The sequence below is a fragment of the Lepisma saccharinum genome, chromosome 3, assembly GCF_977018435.1.
Source record: "Lepisma saccharinum chromosome 3, izLepSacc3.1, whole genome shotgun sequence".
Classification (NCBI taxonomy): domain Eukaryota; kingdom Metazoa; phylum Arthropoda; class Insecta; order Zygentoma; family Lepismatidae; genus Lepisma; species Lepisma saccharinum.
Window position 1 is genome coordinate 128831813 of NC_139231.1, and position 22709 is coordinate 128854521.

The following is a 22709-nucleotide window of genomic DNA, read 5'->3' on the forward strand; positions in this document are numbered from 1 at the left end:
TGATTCAGGATATAAATAATATCTTTTCATTAGAAAAAATATCTTTTTCATTAGAAATTATTTTTTTCTCTGAAAGTATCAGCAGTAACTGTGCTATTCTTGCCTCGAGAATGGAAAGCATATTAGGCAATATCCAGGTACCATTTTGAACCCTCACGTCATGGTATTGCTTACGTGGGGGCCTGACAAAATTTAAATTTTCTCAAAAAAAATCATATTGTTTTTACTTTCATCTTCTTCTACTTGATACATGAAAATTGGGTTCTTTGACCACAGGCTTATAACCTACTCTGTACTCTAGCAAACATAGTTCCCAGATTATATTTTTTCCTCCGAAAGTATCAGCAGCAAGTGCTCAATATTTCAACTCTCACGTCCTGGCATTGCTCTACGTAGGGGCCCAATGAACTTCAAATTTCATGAAAATACTTTAAGATATATTTTCTTTTACATTAGTTTTCTTCTTCTATTTGGTAAATGATTTTTTTATGACCATGGGATTGTAGCTTAGAAAAAACGAGCTATAATTTGTAGCTCTAGCATTCATAGTTACCAAGATATAATTTTTTATTTAAAACTTCCTGCAATTTTCAAATTACTGCTGAAAGCACACACTGTATTTAAGGGTTAAATAACAAAAGCATAAATTATGTTTGTAACAAGGTGATTGAATGGATTTGCTTTTGAAAAATGAAATGCATCCAGTGGAACCCCGAATTTAAGTTCCCTGGTTTTACAATTTCCCGCATTATACATTCAATTATCATGGTCCCAATAGAGCAAAATGCTGTAAAATTTTCCTGGAATTTACATTTCCCCACATTTTAAGTTATTTCACCATGGTTTCCTAAAAAACGTAAAACCGAGGTTCCACTGTATTTAGAAAATTACAAAAGCAAGGCATATGAATTATATGTTAATATTTATACAATAACAACAAAATAACAGTATTTTGCACTAAATTACAAGCAATTTATAGATATATCGAATTGGTAATTATAGGTAATTTTACAAATAAACTGATACATCGATATGCCAATATCGAAAGAGTACCTATTTATTTGTCCATCTTTTAAAAGAAAAGAAACCACTGCAATAAAGGGACAAGTATTAGGTAAAAGAAACTCATACCTCTTTTCCACCAGACTCTTCTTCAACATGTCCTACTGAATTCTTGCTCAAGTAACGAGGCAAAGCATACTGCTGAAAACGAAGTTTATCTACTAATCTAGCAGAGCTGGAAAAAAGAAAATGAGAAATTATGTAAAGACGCATTAATGTTATGACATGTTTATTGATGATCAGTAGGAACCTTGGTTTTATGCTAATGCGATAACTCCGAAAAATGTTAATTGCTGCAAAAAAGTGTTTATGAATGTGCAGTGACATGTTCTAAAAACGTTTTTCACCGACCCGAAATCACAAAATAGCGTGAATTTGGCATAAAATGCATATTGTGGCCTTATTCGCGAATTTCAACACATTTTGTGCTTACTGAAAAATACCACGAAAATCCAACATTCTTGTGTGTTAGTCTTAAAAAATAAAATGTACCATATTTGTGCATGTATAACACACACGTTTTACCAAATTTTATCCAAAAGGAAACTAATGGATATTATGCATGTTTAAATTCTGAAAGCTACATGAAACCACATGTAAATATGTTTCTCGCGATCTTTCACTTTCTATGCTTTGCATCACAGCAAAGTTGTAGGGTTCTGACAGGAGATTGAGCGTGTGCCTACCGTCGCACGGGAGCCGTAAGATCAGTATTTACATGCGAGAAATAATGGAAAATAACTTCCTTAAAAATCGGTTCCAATGTAACAAACTCTCAATAACAGGTGTAGGCTATGTAACCTACAATTTAAAATACTAGTTTAAAAGCACAGTGGAAGCATAAGTTTTGGTATATTAGCAGAAAAATGTTCTAAAATAATAATGCGAATTTTGGAAAAGTAATACTGAAAAGTAAAAACACCAATTTTGGAGTCAATCGATATTTGTCACGTGAGAATAATGGAAAATAACTCGTCAAAAATATTGGTTCCAGTGTATCAAACTCTAACGATTAGGTGTAGGCCATGTAATCTACAACTAAAATACTAGTCTAAAAGGACAATAAATGCACAATTTTAGGTATATTTGGCAGAAAAAATGTGCTAAAATAAAAATGCAAATTTTGGGAAAAATAACACCGAATGATGATCAGTGATCCCTAATTTTCAGTGATGTGATGAAATTATGTTGTAGTCAGCAGAATGCAAATATTTAAACACACTCTGATACTCATTCATATTTAACACAGTAGAGGGTTGTAATAGTCTCCTACAAGTAAAACCCAAAATTATAAATTCTTTTGCATATTATAACAAGGGAATAATTACACCTTTGTCAAATAAACAGTATATTAACCCTTACAATATAGGGCTGTTTTCCTTGTATTTGTGTCAAATACAGGCTTGTTTTCGGCAGGAAATTTGAAATTTCGTACTTTCCATGAAGAAAAATTAGAAAAACACTAAATATGCTGCCCAAGGTTGAAATCCAGATTGCGGCTTATCACACAAAAATGGAACTCTATGTAAGTTATATTGTAGCTTACGCTTTATAATCATTACAAAAACTACAGGATGGAACAATTTTTCACTGTTACAGACTTTTTATAAAAAATATTGGGACTAGTAAAATATCTGCAATTTATCAATACACCTGTATCAGTCGATGTTGATAATAGTACAGCTCTCTATGTCCCATTCCCATGTTAACAAACTGTGGTGAGCCAGTTGTAGAGCATTTGACTACCATGCAGGATACCCAGGTTCAATTCCCAGAGTGGGTGATATAACATCAGAAGAATAAACGTGGCTGGAGCATGGTGCTGATCACATCAAATAATAATAATAATTATGATAGTAAAATGACCATGATCACGAATGGGTGGGTGCCCCACCTCCACATGGTCCTAAGTGCTTTCTTACCATAGTGGAGGAACTTTACCTAATCATTTTTGTATCCCCACATTAAAAAATATTTCATTTTCATTAGAAAACATACTGAGGTGAATCCTCATGAATAACTAACACAAATGCTGCTGCCATCATCAAAATATTTTTAAAAACATATTGTGATGTGCGTATTACTGCTAAATAGAGAAATTGTTAAAAAGATCAATTACTTACATGTGTGAGTACGGAATGTCGATCAAAACAACGTTTCAGAGGGCCGCCGAGGTGGAAACTGAGTTCACCTTGGACTGACGCACCAGTTTCAAGAGGGAAAAACTACAGAGGGGAAGGTAGCTTCCTTCTCCATGTTGAGCATATGCTTCTCCCAAGCACTGGCCAGGTGGCTTCTATGTGCTTCTATTCTAACAGCCACTTAGGACGTTTCTTTTAAGTGTTTTTAGAATAGGAAATGCGTGGTTTTAGATATGAGTTTTAATAGTGTGAAGGTTTTTACAGCTACAGACCAGGGTCTTTTCCATAAGTGTTTTTTACCATACCCTTTTACCTGTATCCTCAACTAACACTTTCTTAACGTGACACCATGTCAGGTGTCCAAGAATAAGCATCAACCTGAAGAAGGAGGCAGTCTTGACCTCTGAAACGTTGTTTTCATCGACATTTTGTACTCACACACGTAAGTAATTGATCTTTGATCTTTTTAACAATTTCTCTTTAAAATATTTTTAATTTGCTTACCCTTTCCCTCTGGTAGGCTTAAGTATTCCTTCCTTTTCCAATTTGCAAATGAGTCCCTGGGCAACATCCTTTTCAACGCACAATTCACGGGCCAGAGTAGAAGTCTGCACACGCCACATGTCTTGACAGAAAACAAGGGCTCTTCTAAATAAGCAAAGTGCCTACAAAAGAAACAGAAGAAAATTATAAGCAATACTTGAATGAAACACTTAGTATTCTAGGGGCATGCATATTTCCTTTTTGAAAGGTGTGAGGTGCATTCTGCTACCATGTTTTGTCACAAAATGAAGTGAAATGAAATGCAAAATGCGAAATAGACTCAAAACACGAAATTTATATATAATTTACTGACATGACACTTTCTGAAGTCTGAATTATCCTGCGAGTTATGCAAATCATGGAAAATTGAATAATTCTGATGTACTGTAAATATTTGAGAAGCAAAAATGAACTGCACTACACAGGAATAATCTTAATACTCTGATAACTACATAAATGTGCTATTAGAAGGGAGATTTATCTTATATGTATGCATTGCTTCCATTCTAGAATTATTTATCTTGTAGTCTCTGGTTTAAAGGAGTGTGTGTTCTCCTGAAAAGTCATATCAAAAAAATGTGTTTTTATGCTTGTAACAACCACAGACTACAAGAGAAATACAAGGGAGATGTTTACTTTGTGTAATAATTGTAGTTCTGAAATCAAATTTAGGGTTACATTCACCATTCAAACACCAAAATATACCACTTCTGATCCTGAAATAATTTCTGAGTCTGCGTTTCTCATGGGGTGCACAAAAATACCACACAATAATTAAAAAAGGTAAAGTGCTCCCCTGTGCTTAGCACCATGCCATGAAGGCATATAGGGGGTGTGGGGTAATGCCCCACACAGCATCACGCCCCTGACCGCCTTTAACCCCCAGGGTTTCCCCCAGGTACCCATGTCATTCGACGCTGGGTGGGCACCGGGGCCGCTTCCAACGTTAGAAAAGTTCCCGGATTTGAACTGGCTGGAGATCGAACCCGGGACCTTTAGCATGGTAGTCAGACGCGTTACCGACTGAGCCACCATGGCCATCACCACACAACAATTATCCCGGAGATTATGTACAATACTCATCAGTACTATGTGGAAAAATGAACTTGGGATAAAATGAAACATTTTTTAAGTGTAATTCATTGAATGCTTTAAAGTAAAGATGGGACAGATTAATTGGTACTCTATCGATATCAGCTGATATAGGCATAAAGGCGGTCACGGGCGTGATGCTGATCACATCACCCCCCACTCATGACCAGATCAAGAAAGTGTGGAGCGTTACCCCCACACGTCTTCATGATATAGTGCTAAGCACAGGGGATCACTTTACATTTTTTTATAGGCATATTGGTGTATTGGTAAAATTGCTGATTATTTTACCTATCCGATATATATATAAATATCTTATAATTTAGTGCAAAATTCTGCCATTTTGTTATAATTTTAAAGGATAATCTCCATGCCCTACTTTTTTAAAAAAGTAAATGTCCAAATATGCAACTTCTCGTGCACTGTAGTCACCTGGAAACAAACATTTATTAAGGAGGTCAATGAACTATTCAGGTTCTTCAAGGACCGTTTGGAATTTTATATGAGATCGGTAGAATATTGGTTATTGTTATTGGTACATTTTATATGGGTACTTTATCAGTGTTGGTCAAAATTTCATATAGGCCCATCCCTACTTTAAAGCAAAACTACTTGACAGTTCTTGTTTTAAGTCTTCCTTATGCATAGAAGGAGAATTGGTAGAGGCATGCAAATTTCGTTTATGACAAAAACACGAAATATGAAATAATATGTTGTAATGTTCGTTTTTCATGTTTCTGAAAGGTGTGAGGTGCATTTTTGTACCTTGTTTTGTCACGAAATAATGCGAAATGAACTGCAAAATATACTCTTAAACATGAAATTTACCGTTTATATACCGACGCGATACTTTCTGAAGTCTGAAGTATCCTGCGAGTTATGCAATTCACGGAAAATTGATTACTTCTGCTGTAAATATTTGAGAAGCAAAAATGAACGGCTTTACACAGGAATAAACGTATTACTCTGGTAACTACATAAATGTGCTATTAGAAGGGGTAAGTTTATTTTGTGTAATAAGTGCAGTTTTTAAATCAAATTTAGGATTATATTCACAATGATGTGATTATTCACCGCTTAAACACCGAAATTTTTTTTTTATTTACCGCTTTTGAACCTGAAATGGACTCCGTTTTTGTACCGAAATTTTGCTTTTTTATTTACCAAAAATATGTGCCTCTAATAATTGGAACTGGACTGACAGTTTAAAGCAGCATCCAAACGACCAAAATGCAAAGCAAACTAATAATTGTTGTATTAATTATTTTTAGCTCTTTTTTTAATAATTTTAAGATCATTATATAGGTCATTTGCAAGATTTTTTAGGTCATCAACTTCCAAACCCTAGTTATAACATTAGTATATTCATATACGAAATACTCTCACCTTTCTGGCAATGATATTCATTTTAATTAATGTAGGATCAGAGCAGTGGAACCTCGATTTTACGTTTTTCAGGGGACCAAGTTGAAAAAACTTAAAATACGAGAAAAATGTAAAATCGGGGAAAATTTGTTAACATTTTGCTCTATATGCTCTAATGCAAGAAAATGTAAAACCAGGGTTGCATGGTATATTCATTAATCACTAATCTGAAGAAGAAAAAAAAGTGTTATGATGACAGGGTGGTTTAAAAGTAAAATTAGTCACAATTTAAAATATTATAATCTGATGTATGTGAAATACAACTGTACTTTCAGATGCCGATCGACTACTGTATCGTGTAAGGTCACTCTGAAAGGAGGTGAATGGTTACACAGAAAAACCTTGCAGTGAATGTTTATGTAACCTTGAAGTAAAAACTAAGAAAACTACTTTAGCACTTAATTTGTTTTCTCCTTTGCTTTAGTAGTTTAAAACCACCAAACATCGGGTTTCATTGAATTATTCAACTACTAATTTGTAATTTGTGAAAAAATCAAGCTTTTAATTTTTAATACGAAAATTACTTTTAGCTCTTTTTTAATAATTTTAAGATCATTATACAGGGTGTTCCAAAATGAATATCGGGGTTTGAATGAAGTGTATCTTCTATTACATATACATTACAGAAATGAAACATACCTTAAAAGGAAAGGTAACTCAAACAGTTTTTGTTTCTACTTCGCAGGTGATGTTTCGTAACTCCACCGCAGCACGGCGATAGTAGTAAAGATGGAGGTGACTCCTGAGCGTAAAGCCTTTGTCTCTTGGAATTCGCAAGGTGTAACTCAGCAATTGGAGCGCAACGTACTTTTCAGCGGGAATATGGATGTGATCCCCCATTGGATAACAACATCCGAAGATGGTACAACCAATTTAAGAATATGGGATGCCTGTGCAAAGGGAAGAGCTCCGGAACACCACGTCTACCAGATGAGCAAGTGGAACAGGTCAGAGCAAGTTTCGGTCGGAGTCCCAGAAAATCTGTAAAGCGGGTGAGTCGAGAACTGTCAATGCCGTCCACCACTGTTTGGAGGGTGTTATGAAAGAGATTGCACATGAGGCCGTACCGTCTACATCTGTTACAGGCCCTAAAGCCTGAAGATAATGTGACCCGTGCCAACTTCTGCGAAAATGTACAGGACATGGAAGATGATTTTCTTACAAGTGTGATCTCTAGTGATGAAGCCTCATTTCATCTTAGTGGACGAGTGAATACGCATAATGTGCGTATTTGGGGGTCTGAAAATCCACACCAAACAATCAGCACATGAGGGATTCGCCAAAAGTGAATGTCTTTTGTGCTCTATCCAAAGAACAAGTGTATGGGCCTTTCTTCTTTGTGGAAAACACTATCACTGGTACTGCGTATTTGGACATGCTCCAGCAATGGCTCTACCCTCAACTGGATCGTTGGCAAAAAAGAAACATCATCTGGCATCCGCCCCCACACTTTCATCGTGAAGTACGGAATTGGTTGAATGCTGTTTTTCCCCAACGATGGATCTGTCGTCATTGTGAGGATACCGTGGCTCTTCTGCAATGGCCCCCAAGATCTCCCGACCTCACCCCCTGCGATTTCTTTTTGTTGGGGTATGTAAAGGATAGTGTATAAGTGCCACCGCTACCTGCCGACCTCCCTGAATTGCAACGCGGGATTGATGCAGCTGTGGAGTCTGTTACAACAGATATGCTAGCCTGTTACAACAGATATGCTAGCTTCAGTGTGGGAAGAAATTGCCTACAGACTAGATGTGTGCCGTGTCACAAGGGGATCCCACATTGAACACTTGTAACTTGTGACAAAAAACTGTTTGAGTTACCCTTCCTTTTAAGGTACGTTTCATTTCTGTAATGTATATGTAATAGAATATACACTTAATTAAAACCCCGATATTCATTTTGGAACACTGTGTATAGGTCATTTGCAAGATTTTTTAGGTCATCAACTTCCAAACCCTAGTTATAACATTAGTATATTCATATACGAAATACTCTCACCTTTCTAGCAATGATATTCATTTTAATTAATGTAGGATCAGAGCACTCTTTTCGTGGATCTGCATCAGCACACACATCACAATAGTGGGTATGGCGTGCTTCTTCTTCAGTCAAAATTTTGAAGCAATTCTGGAAAAGAAAAAGAAAAAGAAACAATGCAAATTTAGAACTCACAAGTAATTCCTACAGAACATATTTCCAAGTTCAGTAAAGTTGTGTTTATTCTTTCAACTATTTCTACTCGATTATCATCATCGTAATTAACCTTAATTGGTAGAAAAATGACATTACATAAACAAAATATGATACGATTTTATACTGGCCAATAATGTTCCATAAGATCTCTTAAAATTATGCAAAATTCTTGACAAAGTTATTATTTATTATCTTCATGGGGTTACAATTAAGTCATGCATGCTAATAATGACTTGAGACACCCTATGTAGTAAAAAAAGACATACAAAAAAAAATTTCTAAGGAAAATCTGATGAACTGCAAGAAAGTATATGAATACACAGAAGTACACAATTGAGCTATTTAAGAAAAGTAATACTAGATCTTCCTTTATCTACCTATTTATGGATAAACCAATATGAAATCTTTGCCAATAACAATAAATTATTCCCATGAATTTTACTAAAATCAACAACTGATATTTTACCAATGTGATATAAAGTTCAGACCAAAGTGTGACAAGCAACAAGTGTCAAGAGCACCATGTCACGTTGCAAAAGAACCTTTGTAGCAGAATAATACAACATGAAATATACATGAAATGTACTTCTGCATCCCTGTAGTGCTTTGTGTTTACTCATAGTTAGGGACATGCATATTTCGTTTTTGACGAAAAAAACGAAATGACAAAAAACACATTGTAGTGTTAATTTTTCATGTTTTTGAAAGGTGTGAGATACATTTTGCTACCATGTTTTGTTACGAAATAATGCGAAATGAACTGCAAAATGTGAAAAAAACTCTTAAACACGAAATTTAGGGTTTATTTACCAACGCGACACCTTCTGAGGTCTGAATTATCCTGTGAGTTCTGCAATTCACAGAAGATGGATTAATTCTGCTGTTAATATTGTAGAAGCAAAAACTCCTTTACACAGAAATAAACGTAATACTCTGATAACTACATAAATGTGCTTTTAGAAGTGAAATGTTAATTTTGTGTAATAAGTATAGTTTTAAAATCAAATTTAGGATTATATTCACAATTTTAAAACCAAAATATCTTTTTTTATACAACTTTTCATCCAATTTTTCACCGCTATAACACCGATTTTTCTTATTTTATTTACCGCTTTTGAACCCGAAATTGACTAAGTTTTTGTACCAAAATTTTGCTTTTTTATTTACCAAAATTATGTGCCTCTACTCATAGTGAATTCTTTACCCAATAACTACATACACTCTAGAAGGAAAGTGAATTTGCAGCAATTTTTTAAAATATTTTGAATCTTTAGTCTCATTTGATTTGTTGTTTAGAGTTCAGTCGGTAACGCGTCTGACTACCATGCTAAAGGTCCCGGGTTGATCCCCGGCCGGTTCAAATCCGGGAACTTTTCTAACGATGGAAGCGGCCCCGGCACCCACCCAGCATCGAATAACATGGGTACCTGGGGAAAACACTGGGGGGTAAAGGCGGTCAGGGGCGTGATGCTGATCACATCACCCCACTCACGACCGGATCAAGAAAGTGTGGGGCGTTACCCCCACACCCCCTATATGCCATCATGGCGTGGTGCTATGCACAGGGGAGCACTTTACTTTTTTTCACTTTTTCTGCCACTTTTTGCTAATCACAACGATGAGGATGAGTCATGACATGATGAAATTTATGAAGGCACGGACACACAAAGAACACCCATGCTCAGGCCTGGATTCGAAACCTGGACACCCGGCATGGTAGCATAATGTGCTAACCACTCCACCACGGAGGTTGGCAAACATTTAGTTTGATAGTATCATAAAGCATCAATAAGTACAATGTTCCAAAATGTAAATCCGGTTTCATTATGTCTGTGAGCGTTTTGACTGGAATTTGCATTCAAATTCAAGTAAAGGGCCATGTTTTTGAGTATTTGTGATGTGACTGCTTGTGACTGAAAGAATCTCTGTTTGCATGCTGCTCCTCACTTTGGTGTGATCTCCCGTAATCCTCGAGTAACATGAATGGTTCATTAGCCTTCTTGGTTATGTGGCAGTAAGGGTTTTTGCCTTTGAAAAATTAATTCTGCATTCAGACTCCCCCCCCCCCACCCCATAAACCAATGCACTGATATGCCTGTATCGGCCAATAATCGGCCAGTACCAATTAGTTTTTCGTGTTTTTCCTTGTACAAATTTCCTTGTACAAATTAACAAAAAAACTGCTTACGCCATGCTGCCATGTGTTGCACCCTGCACACAACACCATCAAGCCACCATCTTCGTTTACACCGCATGGGCACTTCACAACTGCCTCCCTGAACTCCAGATCTGTAGCATTTGATCCAGTTGTAGAAACTGCAGAAACTGCAGAAATGGAACATAAAGAGTATTTTAAATATACATGTATTGATATTATGCAACTTTTTTTTACTAATACACATACAGCACTGATAAGGAATCATGATAATAACTTGCTTAATCATTATGACAAAATGACTTGGACAGCAGGATCCCATGTAGTGATCACTAACCTTTTGCGTGAATGGTACCAGGTTTAATCCCTGGCATGATCACAAATAATTTTGCAAAATTAAAATCACTAATTTTTTCAGGTTTTCCATGCACTTTTAAACATCTTTCCAGACCATCCTGTAAAAATTGAATATACACTTGTGTGCAAAGAAATAGACCCACCTCACACTTTTCACATAAAATGTTTTTCAGAAAAAAATAATAAGAAAATAAGACAATAAAAGAAGTATGAATTATGTTGTTTGAAAGATCATTTAATAATGCTTAAAGTGAACCTAAATTTATTAACATTGCTTTATTCTGATAAGTGAAAATTTTCAAAATGTAATCGTGGTATTTCAATGTTTAAGATGAGCCGGCGTTAGTTTTGGACCAGTTGCAGCTCTTCGATGGGTCAGGTTCCCTTCCTGTAGCCTACGTCTTTCTGTCCACTGACTAATAACTACACCTGTAACTTCATGGAGCTGTTTTTGCACTTGAACTGCATTAAATCGATGGTTTCTTTGCATTGTTGACAGAAAAAAGCGGTCATCTCTCACAGTCATAGAATGCCTTCTCCCTGTTCCTCGCCACCGAAGAAAGGAATCAGTCTCTTCATAACGTTGGCATTCTCTTCGAACTGCTGAGCGAGTCATATCAAACTGTCACGCCACATCTCTCTGACTATGCCCACTTTGGATTAAACAACCGCTTTTATGTCAAAGGTGTGAGGTGGGCCTATTCCTTTGCACGCAAGTGTATAATTAAATAAGTGTTTTCTTCATGTTTATCAAATGAGCCAACTTTGATTAAAATTGTCAGAAAATAATTTTGAAAGAACATTTTTATGTGAAATATCTTCCCCTCCCCTAAAAAAAAAGAAACCAGTAGGGAGAAAAAACTGCAAGGTGTTTACATGGTTGAATCTTAGCAGTCAAGAAAAAATGTTTCATTTTCCTGACTTTTACCCTATTCAAACTTATAAAGTTTGTTTTGATTGATTTTTTGATTGACTTGGTGGTTTAAGTCCACTTTATGCACAGTAAGGCTAATTGGAACTGGACCTACAGTTTAAAGTGGAATCCAAACCACTATGTGCCTCCACTGGGTATCAAACCCAGGACCCCTTGATTACAAGGCGAAGTTTGTTTTAAGCCCACCTTTTGAACAGATACGCTATCGGGTGAACTCTCTTACCTTTGCGTTCGTCGTGCACAGTCTATAGTTCTGGGTGTGTGGTTTTAATGTCGTTATTATTGATTGTTTTTAAAACACCCTCCCTCTGGCCAGAGTTTCTAACCTTCCTCTTTTACACCACGATTATGTTTTCAGCGTTAGTAATATCTTCAAGCCGTTAGGGAGGATTCATTGAATACCCTTGCTGTCTGATGCACGACTATAGGCATACCTAGTTTTCACTGAAAATACGGTCTGCCGTTCCATTTCCAACTAACAAACAGTGCCTTTTTATAATTTTATAGAATTTCAATTTTTATAGCTTTACAGAATCTCAATTGTTGAAAGAAAAGATCTTATCGTAATAATTGAGGATGTGTAATCACACAAAAGACAGAGAGTGATATGTAATTACACAAAAGACAGAGAGAGTGTGAAACAAAATGGAGGCCATCGTAGTAATGTTATTTTCAAATCAATCAAAATCAAAATGTTAGGATTGTATTTTCTTTTGGGGTTTCTCCTTCACTGAAAAAAATAGTTCTTTTGTCTTAATGTTTTCTCATGTATTTATTATTTTGTCTTCAGTGTGGAGTATTTAAAATCGCCCAGTTCATTGCTGCACCCTATATTAAATTAATCTGATTTAGATTAAATAACCGTGATGGGAAGAGAAACTATTTTGATTGAATAATTATATTTTGTCACATTATTGATGGACTGGTATACCAATATCTTCTCATTACTACTACAATCTATCAGACACAAAAAATAAATATTTGTAATTAACATTTGATGAACATTATGTAAGGTTAATTTTTGATTCTTATTTAATTTTTGAAGAGCTACAAGATGAGATTTTTATATGTAGAAGTTTCCTTCTATGCAATTACAACTGAAAAGCAATATTTCACGTTAAGGTACATATTTACAAATTTAAGCAGTAGTTTGACTTAAATTTATAACTAATAAGTAGAGACGTGAAGTTTTCAGTTTAACAATAACACCGAAAAGTTGAGGAAAGAAAAATAAAGTGTTTATTTGGATAGGTAAAGGAGGCAAGTTTTCAGTGTTTCGTGTGGTGATTTTCTGCCGCAAATAACAATTTTTCCGCGTCGAAAATGTCACAACTTACTTTTGCTCTGTGCCTTAGTTGCGTATTCTGTGCATCAATCGTCAACAAACTTTCGCAACTTCCACAATGACACACACTCACCTACACACCTACCCCCTCTTCCCCCCCCCCCCCCAGCTGCCCTCGGCAAACAGTAATCGTTAATTATTTTCCTGTAGTTTACAGTTATTACAAGCATAAGAAAACAGTTTTTCTTTGTGACGTTTCAGGAGAACACACGCTCCTTTCATCAGACATTTATTTTCATTTTGACTAAAGATACAGTTATAACAATGGTTAGTAATTTTTTAAACAAAAAGAATCTGTTTTATAATGGATGTTGTCAATGTTACATTGTTGTAATATAGCAACTTAACTGTGAAAAAAGCAGTCTGTTTTATTTTTATATCAGATTTTTTAAAATTATGAATCCCAAATATCATCAGGTAATTCAAATTCATCATTGATTTCACAAAGTCTCTTGATGTTTTCTGTTACATTAAATTTTAAAGATGGTGGCTTACTCCATTTGTGAAAAAGAAAACTCCATACTGGATCTATGTTACCATTTTCATTATTTAATTTATTCCAGTGTTCTTCTGCAATGAACGAAGCTTCCCAGACATTCAACTCTGTGTTTCCCGTTAATCTTTTTAAAACCCTTCTCTTTTTAATCAAATGCTTCTCTTCGATGATATGACTTGACAAACCTGTTCTTGGGTTTAGATTTATAATGTCCAAATCGTGTTCGTGCCATCTTATTGCCATTTTCCTTGCTGTTTGTCCCACATAATCTTTTGAACATGAACAACTTATATTATATATTCCTGTGGTTTCCACATCTGGTAGAGAGTTTCTCATTTTGAATTCATTAAATGTACATTCCAAACTTCTTGGTGATTTAAAAACAATTTTGAAATTAAAACTTCTAAAAATTTTTGCAATTTTATGTGAGAATCCCTTGTGGAATGGAATGCACACAAATTTCTTTTCAACAGATTTTTCATCTTTGTCTGTATTTCTCTTTTCCTTTAGTTTTCTTGTGACTTGTTTTTTGATTTGGTTTATTCTGTTAGTGTGAAAGCCATTTTCTTTTGCTATATTAAAAAGCCTTTCTTCTTCATTTTTGATATCCTCATTATTAGAACATAGTCTCTGTGCTCTCAGGAAAAAATTAAAAAAATTACTAACCATTGTTATAACTGTATCTTTAATCAAAATGAAAATAAATGTCTGATGAAAGGAGCGTGTGTTCTCCTGAAACGTCACAAAGAAAAACTGTTTTCTTATGCTTGTAATAACCGTAAACTACAGGAAAATAATTCTATAATGCAAGCAATGCGTACATACAAGAAAAACTAGTAATTGTTAATTCAACATGCTACGTTGTTGTTCATAATGTACTTAGCATTAACTTGTATTGTGAAAGATTATTTATTGTAGTGCACATACGAAGAGGATAGTGCTTATTGTTTGTTCGATGCATGAAGTACGAGATATGTGAGGAGGACTGGACTACACGTTCATGTGCGGACACCTTGTTATGCCATGTTGCAGTGTTAAGTACGTTTGTGAATAGATGTCAAGTAAATGGAAACTAAGCAGAGTTTGAAGTAATGTGGATCAGCTAATTGCCCCCACTTGAGAATCCTTGACGTACCCAGGACCATGAATTTGACGCTGACTACCAGCATACGAGCAGGATACTTTTGGAGCCCCTATCCGTTTTTGGAAGCTGAGGAAAATAATCATGCCTCTGTTCCTGTTCCAGTTTTCACCGATCAACCGTCGGCAGAAATGACAGGCATGTGCGAAACTCTCCAATTAAATCAGTGCCACATCAAAATTGCCTATACTCAAAAGCATGCTTGTGCGTCGACTGAACACGAAGTTATGAAAGCAACGGATGAACTACGCTCATTGAAATAGGTGAATTAGATTGCCTTCGGCAGATACGAATACTTAGTATTTGCAGTTATAACTTTAGAACTGTAAAAATTGTGCTTGGCGATGAACTAATTAGAAAAATCGCGCATGACTAACAAGTCTTTAAAACTCGCGATGAACTATAAAAGAATATTAAACTTCATTAGTAGATTCTCCCCTTTTACTTAAAACTTGATTAATTGAATACTTCAAGAGTATCTATTAAGTGTAGAGTGAGTCCAAATTTACCAAAGTAGTAAGTAGAGATAAACGGCGTGTACTGGACCACGGGTATTGAAATTTCTCTAAGTTGATTGATACAAGTAATAATTGAATTGTGTGCAGGTGCACGAATTTAAAAGGATTTAATATAAATTAAATTGTCTTATTCTACGCATATGTTGGTATATTTGTACAATGAATAACGAAAATGTCATATGACACAGAGAGAGTTGGTGTTTGTTGGATTATTAATTGCAATTAATCCACGTTAATGAATTAAAGGTAACAAACTTACTAACTTAGTTGTAGGACGTAAAGTTGTTGCTATGCCAATAAATAGTTAGTGACATCATACCTCTTCAACGAGTCATATGTTGCTATGTGGACCAAGAGGAGAATATCCTCGTGTGTACACAGTAAGTCACCAACCCAAGCCACCTCCCCCTCTCCCTCCACTGTGTTTAGCACCCCAAAGTTTTCAGTCTTTGACCATTATATTTATTCCGTAATAGTAGAAAGGGAGATTAAAGTTACAAAATGGATTTGCAGTGCTCAGGAAGTTATTTTCTGTTATTTCTCACCCTACAAACACCGCTGATACACATTCCATGTGATGGGAGGTGCATGCTCAAATTCTGCAAAAACAGCACTGCTTTTCTTGTGTTGCAGAACATTACATTACAAAGTGAAAAATTGCCTTTAAACTTTTATGCATGAATTTGCTCATTTTCTCTTATATATATATAATATATATATATATATATATATATATATATATATATATATATATATATATATATATATATATATATATATATATATATATTATAATTATTTTTTCTTTCATCCAAAGTACCACAAAAATCAGAATGTTCCTTCATTTTGTGATGAGCTTATTTCAACTGCACTGTACATTAGTATCACCATCTCAAATGGAATACTGTTGCCATATTCAGAAACTACAGAATTCATATTCATGATCCATACACATGAAAAAATTATTCCGTGCATAATACGCACCACAGTTTTTGAATGCAAAAATTTTGGAAACAAAGTGCGCATTATACATGAGTAAATAAGTTATATATATTTTTTTTAGTTTCATTGATTTACAATCTAAAATAAAGTACCTTTGAGTATAGGTAAAAATTCAAGTAAACAGGATCGGAATATGTTAACTGTGCGTACTTAAATATTATCTTAGAGGGTGGTGGTGGCTCAGTCGGTAACGCGTCTGACTACCATGCTAAAGGTCCCGGGTTCGATCCCCGGCCGGTTCAAATCCGGGAACTTTTCTAATGGTGGAAGCGGCCCCGGCGCACACCCAGCGTCGAATAACATGGGTACCTGGGGGAAACCCTGGGGGGTAAAGGCAGTCAGGGGCGTGATGCTGATCACATCACCCCCACTCACGACCGGATCAAGAAAGTGTGGGGCGTTACCCCCACACCCCCTATACGCCTTCATGGCGTGGTGCTATGCACAGGGGAACACTTTACCTTCTTCTTTTTTTTTTTTTAGGGTGATTGTATATTATTGGATTGACTTGATTTTTTGGAGAGGGATTTGACAATATTTGATATCACTTACTATTATTATTATCGAGGTAGAAGTGAATCTACCACATGTCATAAATTTCTAATCCACAAGACTATTAGCTTTACTTGGTTGGAGAATTTTTCACGGCCTCAAGTGCGTAACTTCCAACCTTAGACACCTTTAACAACCCAAGTAATAGTCATATTCGGAATTGCAAAATAATGCAAATTACAGAATATAACAGAATTGTACACCTTAACACGAATAACGCCGCAAAATATGCAACATAAACTGGGGATAACACTTTTTCTATTCAAAAAGAACCACCTGAAACACTATTAGATCTGATGTTTCTAGTCTAGTCTAGCTGGTGATAGTTCGATTCAAAAGAGATTGTCACGCTTTATTTATTGCAGTTTGAAGGAGACGTGACTGACAGGGTTTAAACTCTTTCTGAAATAGAATTTGCTTGGGGGGATCTTTCCAGAAGGGAAAATTTTCAAAGAAGCACCTGTTGTGTTTCATGTGTGTACACAAAATGGTATTTTGAGGTCGCAGATTTTTTGGCATTGTTAGGGAAATGTAATTTGTACCATTGTGTTAAAAAATTTAGGTGTTATCATTCGATAAACATTTCACATTTTGCGGCTGACGAGATGAAACAGTTTTCCAAATGCAAGAAAATTGGTTATTTCTTACAAAGGTAAGCCATATTTTTTTTGTCATTAAAACTAAAATTTGTTTCGATTTTCCAGAACTGAAACAATGTGAAAATCTTAAGCATCGAAAGAACAGTAAAAATGCATGTAAAAATAACACCGAAATTTTTGACCTAAACCGTGAAAATTAACATTAAATTGCAGTAAAAAACATAGAAATTTAGGGGAAAATAAAACTTAAACTTCACGTCCCTGCTAATAAGGTAAATGTTAAAATAGGAATAGAACGATGGAACATAAGGAACCTGGATGTGATGGACTCTCCTTTGGAACATCAGCAGAAGGCTTCTCAGCTCTTCCAGGGGAAGGTGATAAGGGTTCACTACAGATGGTCATTTGATCTGCCATGTCAGTCTGGGAGCAGATGATCTGAGATGTTAGAAGGTCAGTGTCACCATCACTTACCTGGGATGATCTGAAACTTGACTGTGAGCAAGCACTTATGTCCTGTAAATATGTGTTAAGAAATTTTAGTTGTTTTGTGAAGTTTCAAATTTATGTCTCTTTAGCTATGATGATGAAATGGTAAAAAAGCATCACAAATGTTCTTGTCTTGTTAAAACTAACTCAAAAGATATCTGAAATTTATAGCTCAACCAGTGCATTCAATGCCAACAACCTCTGAATTATCAAGTCAATTTCTGGTTTCTCCACAATGTCCACTTTATCCACAGATATGCTAATCAGGACTGGAGCCACAGTTTAAAGTGGGATCTGAACCAATACATAATGTAATTTGTTTAAGCAAGCATAAAAGAGGGTTTCTTAATGTTAGCAACAATATGTTTATAAACTGGGTGCGCACCCCTACAAGTAATTCTGCCAGCGCTCATGCTTATGGTCCCCATGAAATGTAATATCCTTCAAGGTGGGTCCCGGACTGAAAAAAGGTTGAGAACCACTGATCTAGATAGCTTGGAAGGTTTAACTAGTCTTGCCAAAATGGTTAATGAAATTTCAAGATGGCACATGAAAACCCAGTTTTTCATCTGTTGCATGGGCTTTATGTGATGTACATGAGATACAGGCTAAATCTTTTTAGCAGTGAGAGGGATATATCAGAATACTGATTCAGACTTATATTTGAACTAAAATTATGCATTGCAATACGGTGAACTTGGAACCATCATAACCCAACTTGACAAAATATGCTTAATGTGGTTGATGCATGTCAGAGTTACCTTATCTTTCCAAGTTTAATAAAATGGGGTATTCCAAGTTCGGATTTAATACAGTACAGTGTTGATACTTCATCTGTAAATAAAATCTAAGTATTTTATTCATAACATAAACACAGTTGCATTTTCATATTCTCTCTCTCTCTCTCTCCCTCATACACACACAAATTACATGTGATTTTTGCAGACATATTACTTTGTTCACCTTGTGTACTTGTGTAACTTTCTCTCTCAACAATATCAAGATTTTAAACAAGTGTTACAACTAAACTTGATGTGTTTATGTATGACATCCTTAGCAACACACCTACTGTGGTAACCAATTTTAAAGAAAAATCAAGGACAAAATTGGTCACATACTCTGATCATTATAAAAATTTATTAGAATGTCAACTGACAGCCTGACAGTGAGTCACCGAAATTGATATGTAAATAAAGTTTTTTTTTCACAAAAGTCAAATGGAATTACATATTTGTGCAAGAAGCAAATTTAAATTATATAGGTTTTACGCAGTTTTCTTGAGTTCCGACCTCTATCACGTAAACTTTTTTATTTTCTCAACATTTCTACAAAAATCCTTTGAAACAATTTCACTGTTTTGAAATCTCTTGAGAGAGTGCATGTAAATTACCTCAAAATGCTGAGTGGACAAGGAAGTTCAGCCACTGCAAATGCATTTTTTATGATGATGATGATAAATCAATCCAATCCTTGCAGTTTTTGTTATGAATGCAAGAACCAACAAAAACAAGTGGGAAGAGGATAAGAAAAACAAACAAAATAATTTACCATTTTCTCAATTTCTGAGGTTGGCTCTTGGTGGTCCTCAGGTGCATCCTCAACTTCACAATCTCCGCGATCAATTTTACTCAGAACTCTCAGTGAATGCCATGGTGTTCGAACATCACCAAGATTCAATGACAAAGGCTGGACTGCAAAGTCAAAACTGGTACTGTCTGCTGGTTTGAAACAAGGAGGTTCGTAATCTGGAGGGGTAACTGTAAATAATCATAAAATGCATTAAAGCCTGGAATGGGAGCAGTTTGGTATGTTCTTAATAAATTATACAAGGTGAAAAAAAAGTATCATGAACTTCAAGTTAATGAAAGCAACAATTACACCTGACACACATTTTCGTGAATCCAAGTTTGTATTAGCATGAGGTATTACAGTGGGAACCCCGATTTTACATTTCCCGCATTATGCATTTGACCTTGATGGTCCCAACATACCAAAATGTTATAAAATTTTTCTTCATTTCACATTTTCCTGCATTTTAAGTTTTTACAGCTTAGTTCCCTGAAAAACATAAAATCGACTCTCCTCTTCCCTCCAACCACCGGCCCTTCTCCTAGTCTTATATGCATTATGATTTGGCAGAGTACCTCTTCTCCTAGTGGCAGAGTATGAGTCAAATAATTAACAACTTGAAGAGCTTAACACAATTAAAGTAACTATTTAATGAGCATTGAAAACAAACACTTGTAGGTTAGTCCATTTTACATTTTCCAAACAATGAACAATTCAAATAGAATATGTATTGTGTACGTAAATATGTAAAGTATATTAAGTAGGAAATGAAATAGCTTTTCCAACCAAAGGAGAGTTTAATTTAGATGTTACCTTAAGGGTTTTAGACTACATTCTATTTCAAATTAAATCATAAACTGTCTTAATAACAATGAAATTGGGCCAAGTTTCTCAAATACAATATGACCATATACTTAAACTATTACTGTACTGTTACTTGTCTCATCTAAATAAACAAAAGGGGACAAATTATGGATTCAGCAATGCTAGTTAGATGAAGTAACTTATGCTCGCATAAAGAATGGGAAAAGAAGGAAACTAGAAAACCCCAAATTAATTATAATGATAGGAAATGAAGAAAGTGCCACACACATAAGACACTTCTACTATATATTATCAAATTCCTGTAAAACTAAGCAAAACAAAAGTGAAGTATGTAGCGTATCATGCCAAAGGCATGACTCGAATCCGGGACCCCGGGCGCCATAGTCCGATAGTCTAATCAATTCATAAAAAGGGCCCGAGTATGAAAGAAGCTGGAAAGAGCTTCTTTCAAGCAAACGCCACCTGCGATCTTCAGCGGATGTAAAAATCCGCTGATACGAATTCTTCCGGAATCGCAGGAAAGATACTGCAAACACAGCTTTACGCTGAAAGCACCGTTATTGAGAACGGCCGAAGTTCGAATTTCATTTAAATAGCTTGAGAGAATATTTCTCACCCCAGTCGGTATCTGAAATCTATCGCGTGCACAGTCGGTGCCTCGGAATTATACAAGTTGTTGAAATAAGAAAGTTATGGCGTGAATAGTTGTTACCGAACGTTACAAAAGGAGTTACAACGAGGAGTAGTACGCTATCGGAAAGGAGTTTTATTTCAGGAGAGTTTCATCAACGAACCAGCGAGTATCGTCACTTCGAGATCTACAGGTAACAAACGTTCCTCTATCCTTGTCTTTCATTTTCTCACACCCTTGCCAGACCAGTCAATTGTAGTGTTTAAAGTTAATCGTGAGTGTAGTTCTTATTTCACGGGGCTAGCCCCCTTGCTTGGTTAAGTGTAGACGTAGCTTTCCAGAGTTATACCCCCTCTTACGATACACCTCTCGCAGCCAAATAACTTCGAATATCAGGCTTCACATAGCCTACCTACGATCTCTTAATTCAAACGATCGGGACCTTGTACGGTAGTGACCTAAAGTCTGCCTGGTTGGTCTGAGTTTCTGTTTCAAGTCAACTTTATGCACAGGTAGGTTATTGGGATTGGGCCCAATCTAGACCACTAAGTGCCTCCACCGGGTACCGAACCTGGGATTCCTTGATTACAAGGTGATGGTATTACCGCTATGTCATTGAGGAGACCTACCCAGCTCAAATAGTAAATATTAGCAAACAAAATTAATATCACCTTACCTTCATCATAGTAAAGAAGTTTCATTGTAATCATGATGTCATCTGGTAAAGGTCTGAGAGACTGAGTGAGCAGAATGCTTGATCGAAGAAGAATGATTGTAGCCTTCTGAATTTGTTCTGAGGTAACGTTTTGATTTTTTACAAGATCTCTGAAATTAAGATATTAACATTATAAGAAAGTCTTTCATAAGAAAGTAGCAACATGTAAAGCATTACACTACAGGAACCACGAGAGGTGTCCCTCATAGGGTTCCCATAGTTCAATTTGAAAATAATTTGGGGATTTGAAATAGCAATTATTTGTAAGTGTATATGCAAAGCAGGTCCAGTTCTAACCATCCTATTCTTTTCAGCAGGAGCTAGAAGTGTGCTAAGTGCGTAACGTCAGAAAAATGAAGAGAGAAGAGATACGAGCAGTGATCAAGTATCTGTTGAAAAAGAGGTTGAGTCCCAAGGAAATCCATGAGGATATGGTGACAACATTAGGAGAGGATGCTCCATCCTCTGCCACAGTGAAGAGATGGGTAGCTGAATTTAAGCAGGGGAGAGTGAGTGTGGAAGAAGACTGTTGCCCAGGCAGGCCAGTGGAGATGGTAGAGAAATGTAGAGAAAGTGCACAAGATTATCCTTCCAGTCAGACATATAACTGTGCAATATATTGCAGAGGAACTGAAGGTGTCAAGGAGCGCATGTGCATGACCAGTTGGGGACGAAAAGGGTTTCTGTGCGTCGAGTTCCAAAACTTCTGACAAGTGAACAAAACTTAACAAGACGCATGATCTCAGAACGAAATCTTGAGCTTGTTGCGATGGCAACCATCCGTGATCGTAGGTTCAATTCTTGAAACATCCCCTTATTCACCCGATCTTGCTCCATCAGACTTTCATCTCTGCCTTAACCTGAAAAAAAGCTTTGGGCAGTGTGCATTATCAGTGTGATGATGACGTCATCAGTGCTGAGGGTG

At 35.9% G+C, this 22709-nt stretch overlaps 1 protein-coding gene across 3 annotated transcripts in view; it reads right to left on the reverse strand.

The window, feature by feature from the left end:
* The window catches only part of LOC145986001 (uncharacterized), a 47879-nt gene that overhangs the window by 12076 nt on the left and 13094 nt on the right, over positions 1 to 22709 (reverse strand). For all 3 annotated transcript variants that reach the window (XM_083120163.1, XM_083120164.1, XM_083120165.1), the window contains 7 exons: positions 21746 to 21894; positions 19593 to 19801; positions 17870 to 18071; positions 10645 to 10781; positions 8262 to 8390; positions 3708 to 3868; positions 1132 to 1237 (listed from right to left, as the gene is read on the reverse strand). In XM_083120163.1, coding sequence (XP_082976289.1) covers positions 1132 to 1237; positions 3708 to 3868; positions 8262 to 8390; positions 10645 to 10781; positions 17870 to 18071; positions 19593 to 19801; positions 21746 to 21894 — 1093 coding nt within the window. The remainder of the gene's footprint in view (positions 1 to 1131; positions 1238 to 3707; positions 3869 to 8261; positions 8391 to 10644; positions 10782 to 17869; positions 18072 to 19592; positions 19802 to 21745; positions 21895 to 22709) is intronic.